The sequence below is a fragment of the Phyllobates terribilis genome, unplaced genomic scaffold, assembly GCF_046119375.1.
Source record: "Phyllobates terribilis strain yellow unplaced genomic scaffold, ASM4611937v1 Scaffold_5__5_contigs__length_657084704, whole genome shotgun sequence".
Classification (NCBI taxonomy): Eukaryota; Metazoa; Chordata; class Amphibia; order Anura; family Dendrobatidae; genus Phyllobates; species Phyllobates terribilis.
Window position 1 is genome coordinate 172,335,562 of NW_027362765.1, and position 17,011 is coordinate 172,352,572.

The following is a 17,011-nucleotide window of genomic DNA, read 5'->3' on the forward strand; positions in this document are numbered from 1 at the left end:
ACTATGTATAAGAGAACACATATTGAAGTACAAATTGAGATGGGCCATCATGTGGTGGAGCAGTTATACAAGAAAAAAACTGACAGCTTCTTTAACCACATAGTTTGATAAGATAATGTAAGGTTTCAGGTGAGTGGTTATTATTGTTAGTATCAATCTCAGCAGCTATTCTTCCTAAAGACGTGCTATGTAATAGATGCATTGCTAATACTGTCTGCCCCTCTCTCTAACTTCCCTGGCAGACCGGCAGGATACAATTGCTGCAGCTCATTTTCTGCACGTCACAATTGACCTTTAGTGTGTGGACAGACCCGACCTCCTGTTTCTGCATTGCAATTCATATGAGGCATTGTGACACATTGTAATGAGATGGCCTTCCTCTCATTGTTATCCGTGGAGATTGATAGAGGAAGACTCTGTATTAGTTCTTGTGCAGTTTCTCTTATCAGGCTGCTTTCTGGGTTTTAAGTCCCTTCTGTCATCACTTTTCTGCTGATGTAGCAGGCTTCATTCCAGGTTGACGTTTCCTCTGTTCTTATTGGCAAACTTTTTTTTTTTTTGTAATAGAAACATGCACTTAAAGTACTTATTCTGGACTATTTACATGTAGCTGATAGAACTAAATATGCCCTCAATATAGGGCAAGCTGTCCTGTTCCTGAATCCTTAGTGGTTCTCAGGGTCTGTATATGGCTATGTGCACACTTTGCCGTCTTGTTGATGTTTCCTTGTCTATTATTTCTTGCCATTAAAATGCCTAACCCCTGACAGAACTTAATTTATAAGTCAATGGGGCTTGTCTTTTGCCATTAGGATCACTCATATTATAAATGGAATCCATGGTGCCATATAAATAGACCCTGAACATTTAATGTGCTCGAAGTGTGCAACAATAAACCTGGTCCTTTCATGTCTTTATAAAGAATCAATTCTAATTTCCAGAGAGAACCTGCCGAGCCGTTTCAAATTTAAGGAATATTGTCCCATGGTCTTCCGGAATCTGCGAGAGAGATTTGGAATCGATGACCAAGATTACCAGGTAAATACATATAATGCAGCTCCATACAAGTTCCAAGTTTAGAGTCGTAATATGGCACCCATCGTGCATATAATATTATACCTCTGTATGCTTCCGAGGTCATACGGAGATAGTTTTCATACTCAATCGGTTGCACATTATGGTGATTCTTCCTTAAGAGAATGGGTCCAATTCATCAGTACCGACGTAGTTTGCACCATTCTTGATGAGGGGTGTGCTGGAGTCAGATTCATTAAGAGGGTTACGCATCTTCATGAATTGGGAGTGTCGGATGAGTGGTGTGCGCCACAACACAACCCCTAAGATTTGTGGCACAGCGAACTACACTGCTTGCCCCACCACCTTCCTGCCCCACTGCTGCCCATTTTGTTGGAGCTGGGAGAAACTGGTGTAAAGACGCCAGAAGTCGCAAAATGTAGACGCTGCTCTGAGTTGTGCCTAAAGTTTGCAACTTTTCAAAGCTTTTACGCCAAACTTATGACTTTAAACCTTTGATGAATTGGGTCCACTATCTCCATAGCCTGTACTGCATGACATGGACTATTCAAAGTGATCCTGACAGCTAATTCTATTCATGGGCAGCATGTATCAAATACTGTATGATCCCTGCCAGGTATGTTTGACTCTGAAATGCTGTGGCGTTTCAGAGAAAAACATACTTTAATACCCGTCTGGGCCGAAACGCGGTGTAAACTTGTCGGATAGGTGGGTCCCCGACAACTTCTCGCCGCCCGCTCACCTGGAGTGACAGATCTCTGCCTATATGTACATGTAGATACACATGTCACTCCAGGTCAGCAGCCTGGGAGAAGCCGCCTGGGACCTGCCTGTTCGACTAGTTTACAGCGCGGCTCTGTCCCCAGCAGTATTTCAGAGTCAAACATACCTGGCAGAGATTATACAGCCAATGTCTGATAAATGCTGCCCGTAGATTGGGCAGCATATGTATTAGCTGTCAGGATCACTCTGCAATACAACAGTGTGCTGCTTATAGGTCCCAGGCTTTGGAGGTATTTTTCCAAAGATGACTATAGTTCTATAATACAGCTTAGATCATGGTAGTGAACTTTAGGGTTCTGGTGTGCCATTGTAGGGATTTGGTGTGCCACTGTACAAGTTCTGAGCACATACATTTTTGCCATATACATTATCGGGTTATTCTCATGATGATAAACTGTTAAAATCGCCGTGTTTACAAAAACAAGCACATTTTTATTAGAACTATTCTTTGTTCTCATATTTTGTTGGTCAGTCTTTGCTATAGAGCTTGTAAGCGCTGCTGAATTGTATCTAGCCTGCTACAGTGTTCTTGCATTCCTTCGATGCTGTGGAGACAGCCGCCTCTGTTAAACTCAATAAAGTCTGATTTATTGGACAATATCCACACTGGTGAACATCACCAAAATAGACCATAAATCATAAGGAAGGGGAAAGAGAGGAAAAGAGTGTGAATAAATATAAAATATAACTTTTAATATTAATTTAATTTAAAATACCGATAAATTTTTATATATATATATATATATATATATATATATATATATATATATATATATATATATATATATATATATATATTCACATTGTTACATACATCCCGTTGGATGTATATAGGGTCGATATTAGTAAATTGTAAACTCAGACCCTGTAAGTCCTGGATTGTGTATTGCAGCCAATAAATTTGTGTAAATCCACCACCGATGTCCCTCAAAATTGAAATTAAAGGTGGGGAGATATATGCTAAGAATGTCCCTATTTGATGTCTATTTCCCTAATATCTCTAAATTTGTTACTATGGGAAATTATTGCGGATCACCGCTACATACTTATTGAAAAGGTGGGTATAAATCAATGTGCGGTATAGAAACTGATGGTGGATTACTATACAATGTGACAGTTGTTGCTGTTATCAAACATATCCACTATCACACATGAATGAGGGTCACTCTTATTATACAAGTGACCATGCAGATGAATAAAGCAGGATCCCCGCAAAAATTAACCAGAGGATTGATCCTGACAAATTTAGATAATTGTGGATATGTTATGTCCCCGTTAATTGCAGTGTGCGGCGCCGTGAATCTCGACCCCCGCAACGGTGTGAGGAACGGGTAGTAATCTACCATAAGCAGCTATGTGCGAGGCTGCACTTTTGTTCCTGACACCGGCAAGTCGTCTCACACACTGACCGCGTACACGTGGTAAGCACGCTGTCTGTGTAACCAGGAGCTGTCAGACTCCAGTAAGCCGCTGTGTTGTTACACACAAAGGGGGCATAATAAGTGAGTAGGGAAGGGGCATTAGGATTGTGGCTGACATGCCAAAGCACAGGACATAGACGTCCCTGACGCGCGTTTCGCCGGGGGTGCCGGCTTTTTCTAAGGGCCTTGGAAGAAGCACTTTGCAAAACGGCGGCGTCGGGGTAGGTTCCTTCCCTCCTCATGTGAGTAAATATATATATCCTCTAGTCCTGTTATGATTCACTACTTATCCACTTACATCTGTTTATCCACATCCAGCTGTCTCTACTCATAATAAGGGATTTCCCTGATATATGCACTTTGCACCTTTATGTCTGAGATTAGTAACCGAGTCCAGTATTGCCATTTAGCCTGCAATTTTGGGTGTATTTACCTGGTTACTTTTGGCTGATATAGGACGATTTGATATTGTATGGGGCTATGTTATATAATTATTCTGTATTTATTTGAGAAGCTGTGCTTCCTGTTATTTATGTATGACGTTGATGGATGGAACCCGAAGGTCTCTGTTTTTTAATTATTTCTTAATTATTTGTTGATTTTAAAGATTGGAAATAAAATTAAATTTTTTATCTACATATTTTATCCATCTTCCTTTGAAGCTGGGCCACTTGAGCTTGAGCTTTTTGTGCGTTAAATTATCTAAATTTGTCAGGATCAATCCTCTGGTTAATTTTTGCGGGGATCCTGCTTTATTCATCTGCATGGTCACTTGTATAATAAGAGTGACCCTCATTCATGTGTGATAGTGGATATGTTTGATAACAGCAACAGCTGTCACATTGTATAGTAATCCACCATCAGTTTCTATACCGCACATTGATTTATACCCACCTTTTCAATAAGTATGTAGCGGTGATCCGCAATAATTTTCCATAGTAACAAATTTAGGGATATTATGGAAATAGACATCAAATAGGGACATTCTTAGCATATATCTCCCCACCTTTAATTTCAATTTTGAGGGACATCGGTGGTGGATTTACACAAATTTATTGGCTGCAATACACAATCCAGGACTTACAGGGTCTGAGTTTACAATTTACTAATATCGACCCTATATACATCCAACGGGATGTATGTAACAATGTGATTTTATATATATATATATATATATATATATATATATATATATATATCGGTATTTTAAATTAATATTAAAAGTTATATTTTATATTTATTCACACTCTTTTCCTCTCTTTCCCCTTCCTTATGACTTATAGCCGCCTCTGTTAGCAGCATGGAGGAGAGCGCATGGTTCGTGCCAGCAGCTCAGCCACGGCCTGAACTGTCAATGAAGAAGGAGCACAACGCTCCCCAGCCAAGCAGTTGCGGTTGGCACCTGAATAGAAGATGTTGAGAATAACTTTTTATGCCCTAATGTCATGTTTCAGGGAAGTTTAATGTAGACCCCTATTTAAGATAAGATTTCTGGTAATTTCCCTCCTAGAACTCATTGACCCGCAGCGCACCTGTGAACAGTGAGAACCAGGGACGTTTTGGATCACGATTTCTCATCACCTTTGACAGGCGGTTTGTTATCAAGACAATATCTGGTGAAGATGTGGCTGAGATGCACAATATTCTGAAGAAATACCACCAGGTAGCTGCCATTGTGGTAAACTTTTTGTACCAAGCCTTCTGTAAGCTTTCTACTCTTCTGTTGTGTTTAGAAGGACAGACCTGTTCTATTCGGTCTACTCTTGGGACTCCCAATCAGATGACTGAGGGATCTCTCTAGAACGCTGAGGCTCTTAAGTCAGCTAATTGTCAGGTCTTTTAAAGGGAATCTGCCAACAGCTTTTTGCTATTTAATCTTAAAGCAGCACAATTTAAGGGCAGAGAGCCTGATTCCATGGATGTGTCGCATATTAGGCTATGAGCTGTAGTTTCAATACAATCAGTGTTTTATCAGCAGGAGATTCACTGCTAGGTCTCACATGCAGGCCAGTCATGATGTTCTGTAATGCTGAAGAGACCACAAAGGTATCCAGCTCCAGGATCTGAGGAAACAGGAACGTTTTCAGCAACGCGTTTCGATTGCTCAGAGGCGATCTTTTATCTTTTTCAAGGCTGCTAGACAAAGGCTAGCACACCATATAAATAACATGCTGGCAAAAAAAACAGGTGAGATCATTACCTTCAATGACCCAACAGGTGAATACCAGCATGTTAAATCACATACAGAAAATAACACCAACATGCAAACAGTTAAAAACCAAGTGTGAACACTGATATTAGCACAAGTCTTCTCATTTTCAGGTTTTTGGTTTGGAAGTAGTTAGGAAGCCTCCAAGAGGAGGTGATCATTGATCGTGTCAGAATGTTACGTACAAGGGAAGCATTTTGGATTTTTAATTTGGGGACTTGTGCTCCAAATGGATTAAACATTAAAAAGGAAATCATGTATCACTGTAATTGACTAGGTTTTTCTTAAGTTTTTAGGATATTTGTGCTAATATCAGTGTTCATACTTGGTTTTTAACTGTTTGCATGTTGGTGTTATTTTCTGTATGTGATTTAGCATGCTAGTATTCACCTGTTGGGTCATTGAGGCTATGTGCCCACGATGCAGAAATGCTGCATATTTTTTCCGCTTCTCCCTGGCAGTAAAAAACGCATGCGGATTTTACATGCGTTTTTCCCGCCAGGTAGAAGCGTTTGTCAAGCGTTTTTGCATGCATTTCTGCATGCGGGTTATCAAGCGCTTTTCAAGCGATTTTAGCATCACTTGGAAACTGCTTGACAACTTGGTCACACTATATAAATCCATGCAACCGGCATGGATTGATACAGTGTGACCAAGTAATAGTTAAAAAAAAAAGAATAAGAATGGTAAAAAATAAAGATTATACTTCCCTTCCGATGGCCCCCGGTATTTTCTCTGCTCCGTCTGGTCTGTTGTATGGGTCGCGGTGGTGTGAAGGACCTGCGATGACTTCATTGAGTCATGTGACAGGTCACGCGACTGCCGACGTCAGCGGTCGCGTGACCTGTCGCATGACTAAATGACGTCATGTCAGGTCCTCACACCACCGCGACCCATACAACAGACCGGACGCATCACTGAGGAGACCGGGGCCATCGGAAGGTGAGTATAATCTTTATTTTTTATTTTAAATTCTTTTTTTTAACAGGTTCTATGGTACCCGAGTCTGGAGGAGAGTCTCCTCTTCTCCAAACCCGGGTACCATCTGCAAATTGAATCGCTTCATATCCGCAGGTGCAAATGTGCTGACACGGATATTAAGCATTTCAGTGCATGTCAATGGCGGCAATTACGCTGCGTGTCCGCAAAATTAATGGACATGCTGTGTATTTTTCCGCAATGATAATCTGCAGCGGAAATTTCCGCAGCATGTGCACAGCACATGCGGATTATCATTGGGGACCATGGAGCATGCATTACCAAGTGTTTTTTAAGCGTTTTCGCTGCTGAAATTCCACAGCAAAAAACGCTTGAAAAACGCATAGTGGGCACGCAGCCTGAAGGTAATGATCTCACCTCCTTTTTTTGCCAGCATGTTATTTATATAGTGTGTTCGCATTTGTCTAGCAGCTTTGAAATCGTCTCTGAGCGATCGAAATGCGTTGCTGAAAATGTCCTAGTAACAGCTATTCAATTGCACCTGTACTTCAGTTTTATTTATTCATTCCTTCATTTTTGTATGGAGTAATTTTTATGATTTTTTTTCTAATAAAGTTGCTATTTTAAAAAATGTTCCTGTTTCCGCGGATCCTGGAGCTGGATACTTTTGTGTTCTCTTCAGTATTGTTGGCGTCTGGTGTGAGCGGGGTTATACAGAGCACAGCATTCGGACAACTGCTACAGCAGGAAAAAGAGGGATTCAATCAAAACTGCACCAAGCAGCCCAGTAAGTGACACATTGCTAGAATCAGGGTCTCTGCCCCTACATCATGCAGCACTGAGATTCCATAGCAAAAAAAAAATGTGCTGACAGATTCTCTTTAATACAGACTTTTCACACGGTATCTTTTACATTCCCTCAAAATTTAAAACTAGAGGACAAACCACACAAAGGGCTCTGTTTACTCTAGCTTTAAGAATTACATTTTCAAAGGATACTGACTGGGTACTATTGCATATACCATACCATAACATAACATGGGATAGAGTATAACTTCCACATTACGACCACTGGGACCCCCACTTATCTTAAAAACAGGGGCTCTGGAGAGCCCCATGTGAATGGAGCTGTAGTCAGTCTTACCCACTGCCACCGCTCCATTCATTCTTATGGGAGTGCCGAAGACAAGTTGAGATCAACTCTCAGCTATTGCTGGCGGTCCATGATCGACCACTGCCCCATTAACACAGGGCTGTTCAAAGCCTGGTTCTTGAGATCGGAGTGGGTCCCATTGGTTGGACCCCCAGCAATCAGGAAGTTATCTTAACTTCCAAACTTGAGATTACCCCTTTTACAAAATAATGGTAAGAATAGTACTACAGACTACACTATAATTACTAGTATCAGACTGCCCTATAATTATTGTTACAAGTATGGGAAAGATCAGGACCCGTTTTAAAAAAAGCAAAAACCCTATAAAGATTGATCCTGATTATTCTGATTTTTTTTTGATACGTGATGCCTTTAATGTTTCAGTTTACCTCTGTTTTCAGGCTCTGCACCACTCATGAAGTGTATTCTCATTTACAGATGATCAGGGCTGGTTTTCAGCCTCTGGTAGTAAATGGAAAAATTATGTTTACTATCAGTAGACAGGGGTATTGAAAATGGTGCAAAATTAAAGCAAAGGGTAGTCTCTCCTTTGTCGAAATGCATTTTGGCATCATTCTCTGTTGCATTTTCCCCTCTGTATCTCCATACTTATGGATCTTCTAACCGTTCGCTGTCTGTTTCCTCGCAGTTTATTGTGGAGTGTCATGGGAACACTCTGCTTCCTCAGTTCCTTGGCATGTACCGACTCACAGTAGATGGAGTAGAGACCTACATGGTGGTCACCAGGAACGTGTTCAGCCACCGTCTCGGAGTCCACCGCAAATATGACTTAAAGGTACATGCCATATATAGTGAGAGATGCATGTGATTGTAATGGTCAGGTCTTCATCTCTGTGTCTTTGGTTGTCTTCCTAGGGTTCCACTGTATGCAGAGAAGCCAGTGACAAAGAAAAGGTGGGTAACAGCATCTGTACTGGTCGGCCAAGTATATGATCTAGTGGAGGACCAACCCCCAGGACTCTCTCCAATCAGCACAGTACTCCTGGAAACTCAGAGCACCACCAGCTTATCCTAAGGAGACTTCAAGAATATTAAGGCCATGGAGCATCCCTTTAAATAGCCATTTTGACATTTCCCTTTAGCTAGTCATTGCATTTACCCCATTGTATCTGTTACCCAATGTCATTTTTTACTTTAGGTAATTTCGTACATGATTATGCTTCAATTGCCAATTCCCCCTTAATCCACAGGCCAAGGATCTACCCACGTTTAAAGATAACGATTTCTTGAATGAAGGGCATAAGTTGCATGTGGGCGAGGAGAACAAGAAGATTTTCCTTGAGAAGCTGAAAAGAGATGTGGAGGTGAGAGCTGGCACGCATTACTACAACGTGCAAATGGCCTGAAATGCGTCTGTGATCTCAATAAGTTTGTGTTCTGGTACATGAGCAGAATATTTCTGATGTTCCAGTAAGTGGGCGAGAGGCATAGAGGCCATTATCAAGGAAAGACACAATAGGCTGGCATCCTGGTTACAACTGAATGAGGCATGTCTGCTTTGATAAAGGACATAAATGACAACATAATCACTTGTCTGTGGATGTGCTACCAGCAAAGGAACTGCAATTCTTTAAAGGGGTTGTACAGAGCTAGAACTACATGGCTGCTTTCTTTCAAAAAACGGTGCCACATCTGTCCATTGGTAAGGTGTGGTGTTACAGATTAGCCCATGTTCACACTGCATTTCTCCAGTGCGTCCAGAGGTTTCGTCTGAATCCTCCTTAAAACAGGATTCAGAGACACTGTAGATTGGGCCATAGAATACAATGACACAAACTTAGTTCATGTGAAGTCCGTTCATGTTTTTTCTTCTCATCATGTCCATTTGTTCAGATGGGCACAGAAATGTAACCCCTGGACGCACTGCAGAAATGCAGTGTGAACAAGGCCTTAGCACCACTCATTTTATTTTCAGTTTTATAGCTCCAGGATAATCCACAGCTCTGTACAGAGCTTGTAATCCAGATTAGTGTTAGTGGCTGATGTGACTTTCATGTCTTATGTACACTCCGCCATGGTATGTGTGGTGGGGACTTCAGCGTCTTAAGTGTTCATTCTCAAAAGAGGCTGATGGACAACTGGAGCGCCTTGATCCGAGGCAGTGTCATTCTAGTACTTGTGGTTGTATCTGATGCTGCAGCTCCTCCTTGAGGCTGAATTACAGTACCTAACACCGCTACATGGACAAGAGTGGCACTATGTTGGTTACTGCACTTTGATCAAACGAACACCATTGTCCAGTAGTTGTTGATTGGTAAAAGTCCATTTAGACTGGCCTATAATTAGTCCATGCAAACGTGTCGCTGGTCACTCGACAAACGAACAAAATGCTTGTTCGTCCCTTTGATTAGATCGTCTATCTTGGCATAAAAATCCTCATTATCGGCAGCACATTATCTCGTGTAAGCTGGGAATGTGCTGCTGATAACCTGATGCTGTCGGGGACACAGTGATCACATAAGCGATCGTTCTGCTCCCATCAGTATTCATCACCCTGTGAAAACAGACCAGTACACAAGTGCCAATCGACTTGTATATAGTACTTGTTAACCGGGTGAAATCGCCTCTTGCATAAATGCATCTTTTTGTCTATGTTCACACACACAGGTCGTGCTGTGACCTTTAACCTCCGCATCCCTGTGCCGCTGTGGTCTTTTTTTTTTACAGTTTCCCTGGACAATCACTTTCTTTCAGTAAACTGCTGTTTCCCCCCAAGATTAAGCTGCAGGAAAACAATAGAAAGATTTCAGTGACACAAGGCTGCTGCGATTAAAAACCGCAGCGTGAACGCAGTCTTAGGATCCAAATGTCAGACCCCCTCTAATCAAAGATTGATGGTCTTCCCTCAAGAACCAGCCATCCATGTGCATTCCCAGAAAATAACTGTTCTGTTTGACCCTTCACATTGTTCGTCTACTACAGTTACGCAATTTCTTAGATTCATGGGGTTGAATGAAGTGTAGCTGTATGAATGTCATAGCAAAGACCATCATTTTCTACAATAGACAGATCCAACCTTTGTTACAAAAGTGCTGAATACAGAGCTCCCTGCTGTCTTAAAGGGAACCTGTCACCAGTTTTGTCATATATTAACTATAACTATGACTTCATTCAGCGCCTGTGCTGCATTCCTTAAATGCTCATAAACCCTCTGTATACACCCCAAAAACCTTTTTAAGTTGTCCTGTGCTGTATGGTAATCGGGTCTGGTCGGTCCGGTCCGATGGGTGTCTTTTCGGGCCTTTCCATTCCTCCCCCGGCTGCTGCTCGCCGTCCTCCTTTAATTGACGTGAAAGATGCCTCGCGTCAACTACATTGCCGGGCAAAATCTGTTAGTGCAACTGGAATGAAGACTGGAGGAGTCTTGCTACAGTACATTTTGCCTATCCACACCATAATCTTGGCAGTAGGACTGGTATTCCCTCCTGGAGGCCTCTTCATTGTGTTGCCCATGTGGTCTCCAAACCAATCTCTGGCTATCATTACGTCCAAGACAAAAGTGGGACTCCTCACTAGAGATGAGCCTTGTTCTACTCGAACTGTTCGCCAATCTCAAATTCGAGCTGTTTTGGGCGGTGTTCGAGCCGTTCGGCGAACACGAACGATTTGAGAAAAATTCGGCTGTTCGAGGTTATGTTCGATAACTGTTCGTGCACCAAAATCATAACTGGATTTTTTCTCAGTAATGATGAAAATTAATGTTAATATGCAGTTTGAGTGTACAGCGGGGTGGGGGGAGGGGCAGGGGATGGATCTCTGCAGGAACAATGAAGATCTCCATTTTTTTTTCTCTTTCCCGCATTTGCAGTGGGGAGGTGCAATCTGTCAGCCTATCAGCAGCGCACACACGGAGCGAAGTGCTTTTTTTCACACAAGCAAGGGCATGTGTCATTGGCAGTGTATGTCACATGTCCTTGCCCTATAAGACCAAGCCATTTTCCCCGTCGCCACCATTTTCTCACTGCTGCAGCTGCGTGTTAGACGGCACCGCTGTTGCTGTGTGCGCTATACCTTGTTAATTTCAAGCCAATTTTCGCACAAATCTACAGATAGCTTGGGAGTAGGGAATAGTTGTGATTGCAGTCCTTTTAAGGACTAGGTTACAGCATTTCCTACGACTTTTATCAGGGAGGTCTGTGCTCTTAAATAGATAGGTTGTGGGAGTAAAGACTAATTGTAATTGGAGTCCTTTTCAGGACTAGGTTACATCAGTTCCTATCAGTTTTTGTCAGGCAGGTCTGTGCCAGTGCTGTGCAAGTTTTTTTCACAGCATTTGGCTGAATCTAGCAAAGCTAATCCTTTTTGGCCTATTGCAGAGTGTGTTAGTCAGTGGAGTAGCCTATCTGTGTTGCAAGATATACCACCTGTGTATAGAATACCAATTTTTTTACTGCACCTAGTGAAGTAAAATCTTTTGGGCATAGCATCATTCTATTAGTCCATCTATACTGACCTCCATCAGGTTGCAAATTGAATATAATTTTTTTCTGCATCTAGCTGTGAAAAAATATTTGGGCTTCTAGCAGTGTGTGGGACTTTCTCTATTAGTCCATCTATACTGACCTCCATCAGGTTGCAAATTGAATATAATTTTTTTCTGCATCTAGCTCTGAAAAAATATTTGGGCTTCTAGCTGTGTGTGGGACTTGTTGTATTAGTCCATCTATACTGACCTCCATCAGGTTGCAAACTGAATATAATTTTTTTCTGCATCTACCTCTGAAAAAATATTTGGGCTTGTAGCTGTGTGTGGGACTTGTTCTATTAATCCATCTATACAGACCTCCATCAGGTTGCAAACTGAATATATTTTTTTCTGCATCTAGCTCTGAAAAAATATTGGGCTTCTAGCTGTGTGTGGGACTTGTTGTATTAGTCCATCTATACTGACCTCCATCAGGTTGAAAACTGAATATATTTTTTTCTGCATCTACCTCTGAAAAAATATTGGGCTTCTAGCTGTGTGTGGGACTTGTTCTATTAATCCATCTATACTGACCTCCATCAGGTTGCAAACTGAATATAATTTTTTTCTGCATCTAGCTCTGAAAAAATATTTGGCCTTCTAGCAGTGTGTGGGACTTTCTCTATTAGTCCATCTATACTGACCTCCATCAGGTTGCAAACTGAATATAATTTTTTTCTGCATCTACCTCTGAAAAAATATTGGGCTTGTAGCTGTGTGTGGGACTTGTTCTATTAATCCATCTATACAGACCTCCATCAGGTTGCAAACTGAAAATAATTTTTTTCTGCATCTAGCTCTGAAAAAATATTTGGGCTTCTAGCTGTGTGTGGGACTTGTTGTATTAGTCCATCTATACTGACCTCCATCAGGTTGCAAACTGAATATAATTTTTTTCTGCATCTACCTCTGAAAAAATATTGGGCTTGTAGCTGTGTGTGGGACTTGTTCTATTAATCCATCTATACAGACCTCCATCAGGTTGCAAACTGAATATATTTTTTTCTGCATCTAGCTCTGAAAAAATATTGGGCTTCTAGCTGTGTGTGGGACTTGTTGTATTAGTCCTTCTATACTGACCTCCATCAGGTTGAAAACTGAATATATTTTTTTCTGCATCTACCTCTGAAAAAATATTGGGCTTCTAGCTGTGTGTGGGACTTGTTCTATTAATCCATCTATACTGACCTCCATCAGGTTGCAAACTGAATATAATTTTTTTCTGCATCTAGCTCTGAAAAAATATTTGGCCTTCTAGCAGTGTGTGGGACTTTCTCTATTAGTCCATCTATACTGACCTCCATCAGGTTGCAAACTGAATATAATTTTTTTCTGCATCTAACCCAGCCAATAGTTTTGGCCTAATACCACAGTTTGGCCACTCAGCTCTGCTCGGTTCCCATCCATTGTTTTTTTGTGCAAACAACTCCAGAGTTGTGAATTAGTTAACCACCAAAATGAGTGGAAAAAGGCCTGCTGCTGGTGGAAAGGGGAATAGGCGTGTTGGGAAGGGGAAAAAAGGTTGTGTCCGTGGGGTAGGTGCAGAAGAAAGACCATCTTCCAGCCAAACTAAAATGTCTACTTCTTTTAGCGGACAATGTGATAAGATCCCTTTCTTACGGCCACGCCAATCGCTACAAATTCCAGATGAGGCACAAAAACAGCAGGTGCTTCAACGGATATCAAGTGCTCCTTTAAGTGGGCTCTCCTCCACATCAACTTCAACATCACAAATACTCCAGTCCTCAAAGGTGTCACCCCAATCGCACTTGCTTCCTCACAGCTCCCAAATCTCCAGCTGCCCGTCTGAGTATGAGGTAGAACAGATGGTTGAGTCTGCAGAGCTGTTTGCTCATACTATAGCCTGGGAATCAGAGGTCGACTCCAGCGCTTCTGTGAATCCAGACGAGGAAATGATCTGCACTGATGCCCAGAATCTTTGAGTCGGATCCAGGACCAGACGCAGAAGGTTCTAACCATAATGTAGACCCTCATTCCCAAACTGTAACTCCTGTTCGTGGAGACAATGAGGAAGACGATGATAAGACTCAAATACCTGATTGGAGCGACAACTTTAGTTTTTTGTCAGGGCAGGAACAGGTTGGCTCTGAGGACGACTGGTGTGATAACACACAGGGTGATGATGATGAGGTTGGAGATCCCACTTACTGTCAACCCACAGTCAGCCAAGAGATGAGGTCAGCAGAGGAGGTGGAGGAAGATGCTAGTGACGACGAGGTCAGGTTGCGCCTTCCTGGACAGAGACGTAGTACTGGAAGCACGTCAACAACTGCATCCTCAAACAAAACTCTGCCTCTCACCACAAGTCGTGGTGGCTCTTCAGGTCGCATGGGTGCTAAGCCTTGCATAGCCTGGGCATTTTTTCTGATCGATAAAGATGACCCAACGTGTGTTATCTGTAACATTTGTCAGCAAAAGCTAAGTAGAGGCCAAAAAATACATAGTTTCAGTACTTCATACATGAACCGGCACATGGACATGAAGCATAAGTTGCAGTGGGAAGCTCAGTGTGCTACAATGCGGCCTAGCTGGCCGGGCCAACCACCGTCTGCCATATCTTGTGCATCCGCGGCCTCTTCATCCTCTGTGACTGGGGGGACAGCAGTCACACCTGTTTTGGGGCGCAGACCTGCCACCTCTTTACCCGCAACAGCCAGCGTGATTGGCAGGTCATCATTTTCTTTGGAGGTGGTAACACCAGCTGGTGTTGAGCGCTGTCCGACATCGATAGGTTGCCTTGATCCAAAGGTGGTGCTAACATGTCCGCCTGCATCTTCCTCACAGACCGGCAGTTTGCCGGGGACACCCTTATCAACCCCGTCTAAGCACAATAGCCAGCCCTCGGTCCCTCAGAGGTGGACAAGTAAAAGACCATTTCCTCCTAGCCATGAGAAAGCTAAGAGGTTGAATTTCACCATCTGCAAGCTCTTGGCTACAGAAATGCTGCCTTTCCGCCTGGTGGACACAGAGGATTTTCGAGACCTTATGTCCGTCGCAGTGCCCCAGTACCAGATGCCCAGTCGGCACTACTTCTCAAAGAAAGGTGTGCCTGCGCTCCACCAGCATGTCGCACACAACATCACCGCTTCTTTGAGAAACTCTGTGTGTGACAGGGTGCATTTCACCACAGACACTTGGACGAGTAGGCATGGACAGGGGCGTTACATGTCGCTGACTGGGCACTGGGTAACTATGGTGACAGCAGGACAAGGGGCTGCTGTCCAAATCTTGCCGTCCCCACGAGTTGTGCGTCAATCCTCTTTATGTCAAAGTTCCTCCACTGCTTCTGCCTCCTCAACCTCCTCTCGGTCTTCCACCTGCACCCAAAGCCTGTCTGGTCATGCCACAAGCTTTCTAACTGCGCAGAAGGGATCCTGCACACCTCCTTACTATGCTGGCAGTAGGGCTCAACGTCATCAGGCGGTTTTTACTTTGAAATGTCTGGGAAATGTGAGTCACACAGCTGAGGAGTTGTGGTCAGCTCTGGAGAACCAATTTCATGAATGGTTGTCTCCACTGGACCTGAAACCAGGGAAGGCCGTGTGCGACAATGCTGCAAACCTGGGTGCGGCCCTTCGCCGGGGCAATGTCACACACGTGCCTTGTATGGCTCATGTGTTGAACCTGGTTGTCCAGCAATTTTTAGCCCACTATCCCAGACTAGATGGCCTTCTGCAGAGGGCACGGTCGCTGTGTGCTCACTTCCGCCGTTCGCATCCCGCAGCTCAGCGACTTAAATCTCTACAGAAGTTGTTGGGCCTGCCACTTCACCGGCTAAAATGCGATGTGCCTACCCGGTGGAATTCAACTCTGCACATGTTGCAGCGACTGTGGCAGCACCGACAAGCCCTGGTGCAATACGTTCTGACGTATAGCCTGGGCCAACGAGATCCAGACGTGGGGCAAATCACGCTGGAGGAGTGGTCTCAGATCAGGGACCTATGCACCCTTCTGCACAGTTTTGAAATGGCGACGAAGATGTTTAGTGCTGACGATGCCATTATCAGCATGACTATTCCGGTGATTTACATGCTGGAGCACATGTTAAACAGAATTCGGAGTCAGGTGGTGGCACAAGAGGAGGTGGAGGAAGTAGAGGAGGAGGAGTTGTATGCGGAAGGGCTAACATCTGCAAGGTCCAGACGGTCGGCAGCACCAAGGCGGCAGGCATGTGAGGGTGGGGGAGATGGTTTTACCAGGGCGCATGGTAGCAGCCAAACTAGTGAGGAAGGTGCAGGAGCCCAGGAAGAAGTGGAGGACGAACTGATGGAAGACTCATCAGATGAGGGAGACCTTGATCACATTTCTGTTGTGCGAGGTTGGGGGGAGAGGACAGAGGAAGGAAGCATGATTGTTACCTCGCCACCAACACAACAGGGACTTGGTGCTCCTGGATGTGCAACACACATGAGTGCCTTCTTGCTGCACTACCTGCAACATGACCCTCGAATTGGGAGAATTAGAAATAATCCTGACTACTGGGTTGCCACACTGTTAGATCCCCGGTACAAAAGTAAATTTGCAGAAATTATTCCTGCCATAGAAAGGGATGCACGCATGCAGGAGTATCGGCAGAGACTGTTGCAGAATCTTACATGTGCTTTTCCACAAAACACCAGTGGTGCACGTAGTGAATCTCACAGTTCCAACTTGCCAACCGTGGGACCATCAAGTGTTCAGCACTCAAACCATAACAGAACCACAGTATCTGCTGGTAACATCAATTTTGCGCAATCATTTCACCACTTTTTTAGCCCATCCTTTGCAAGGCCACAGGAGACAAGAAGTCTGACACATAGTCAACGCCTAGAGACGATGGTACAGGAGTATCTCCAAGTAAACATTGAAGCCATGACTGTGTCACTGGACCCTTGCTCTTTTTGGGCTTCCAATCTGGATAAATGGCCGGAGCTAGCCACTTACGCCTTGGAGATCTTGTCATGCCCCGCAGCCAGCGTTCTGTC

General features: G+C 43.4%; 1 protein-coding gene across 1 annotated transcript in view; it reads left to right on the forward strand.

Moving 5' to 3' along the window:
• PIP4K2B (phosphatidylinositol-5-phosphate 4-kinase type 2 beta) overlaps positions 1-17,011 on the forward strand; it is an 83,534-nt gene that overhangs the window by 54,316 nt on the left and 12,207 nt on the right. Inside the window, exons 3-7 of the mRNA XM_073683438.1 lie at positions 942-1,038; positions 4,750-4,902; positions 8,190-8,336; positions 8,417-8,455; positions 8,752-8,865. Of these exons, the coding sequence (XP_073539539.1) occupies positions 942-1,038; positions 4,750-4,902; positions 8,190-8,336; positions 8,417-8,455; positions 8,752-8,865 (550 nt within the window). The remainder of the gene's footprint in view (positions 1-941; positions 1,039-4,749; positions 4,903-8,189; positions 8,337-8,416; positions 8,456-8,751; positions 8,866-17,011) is intronic.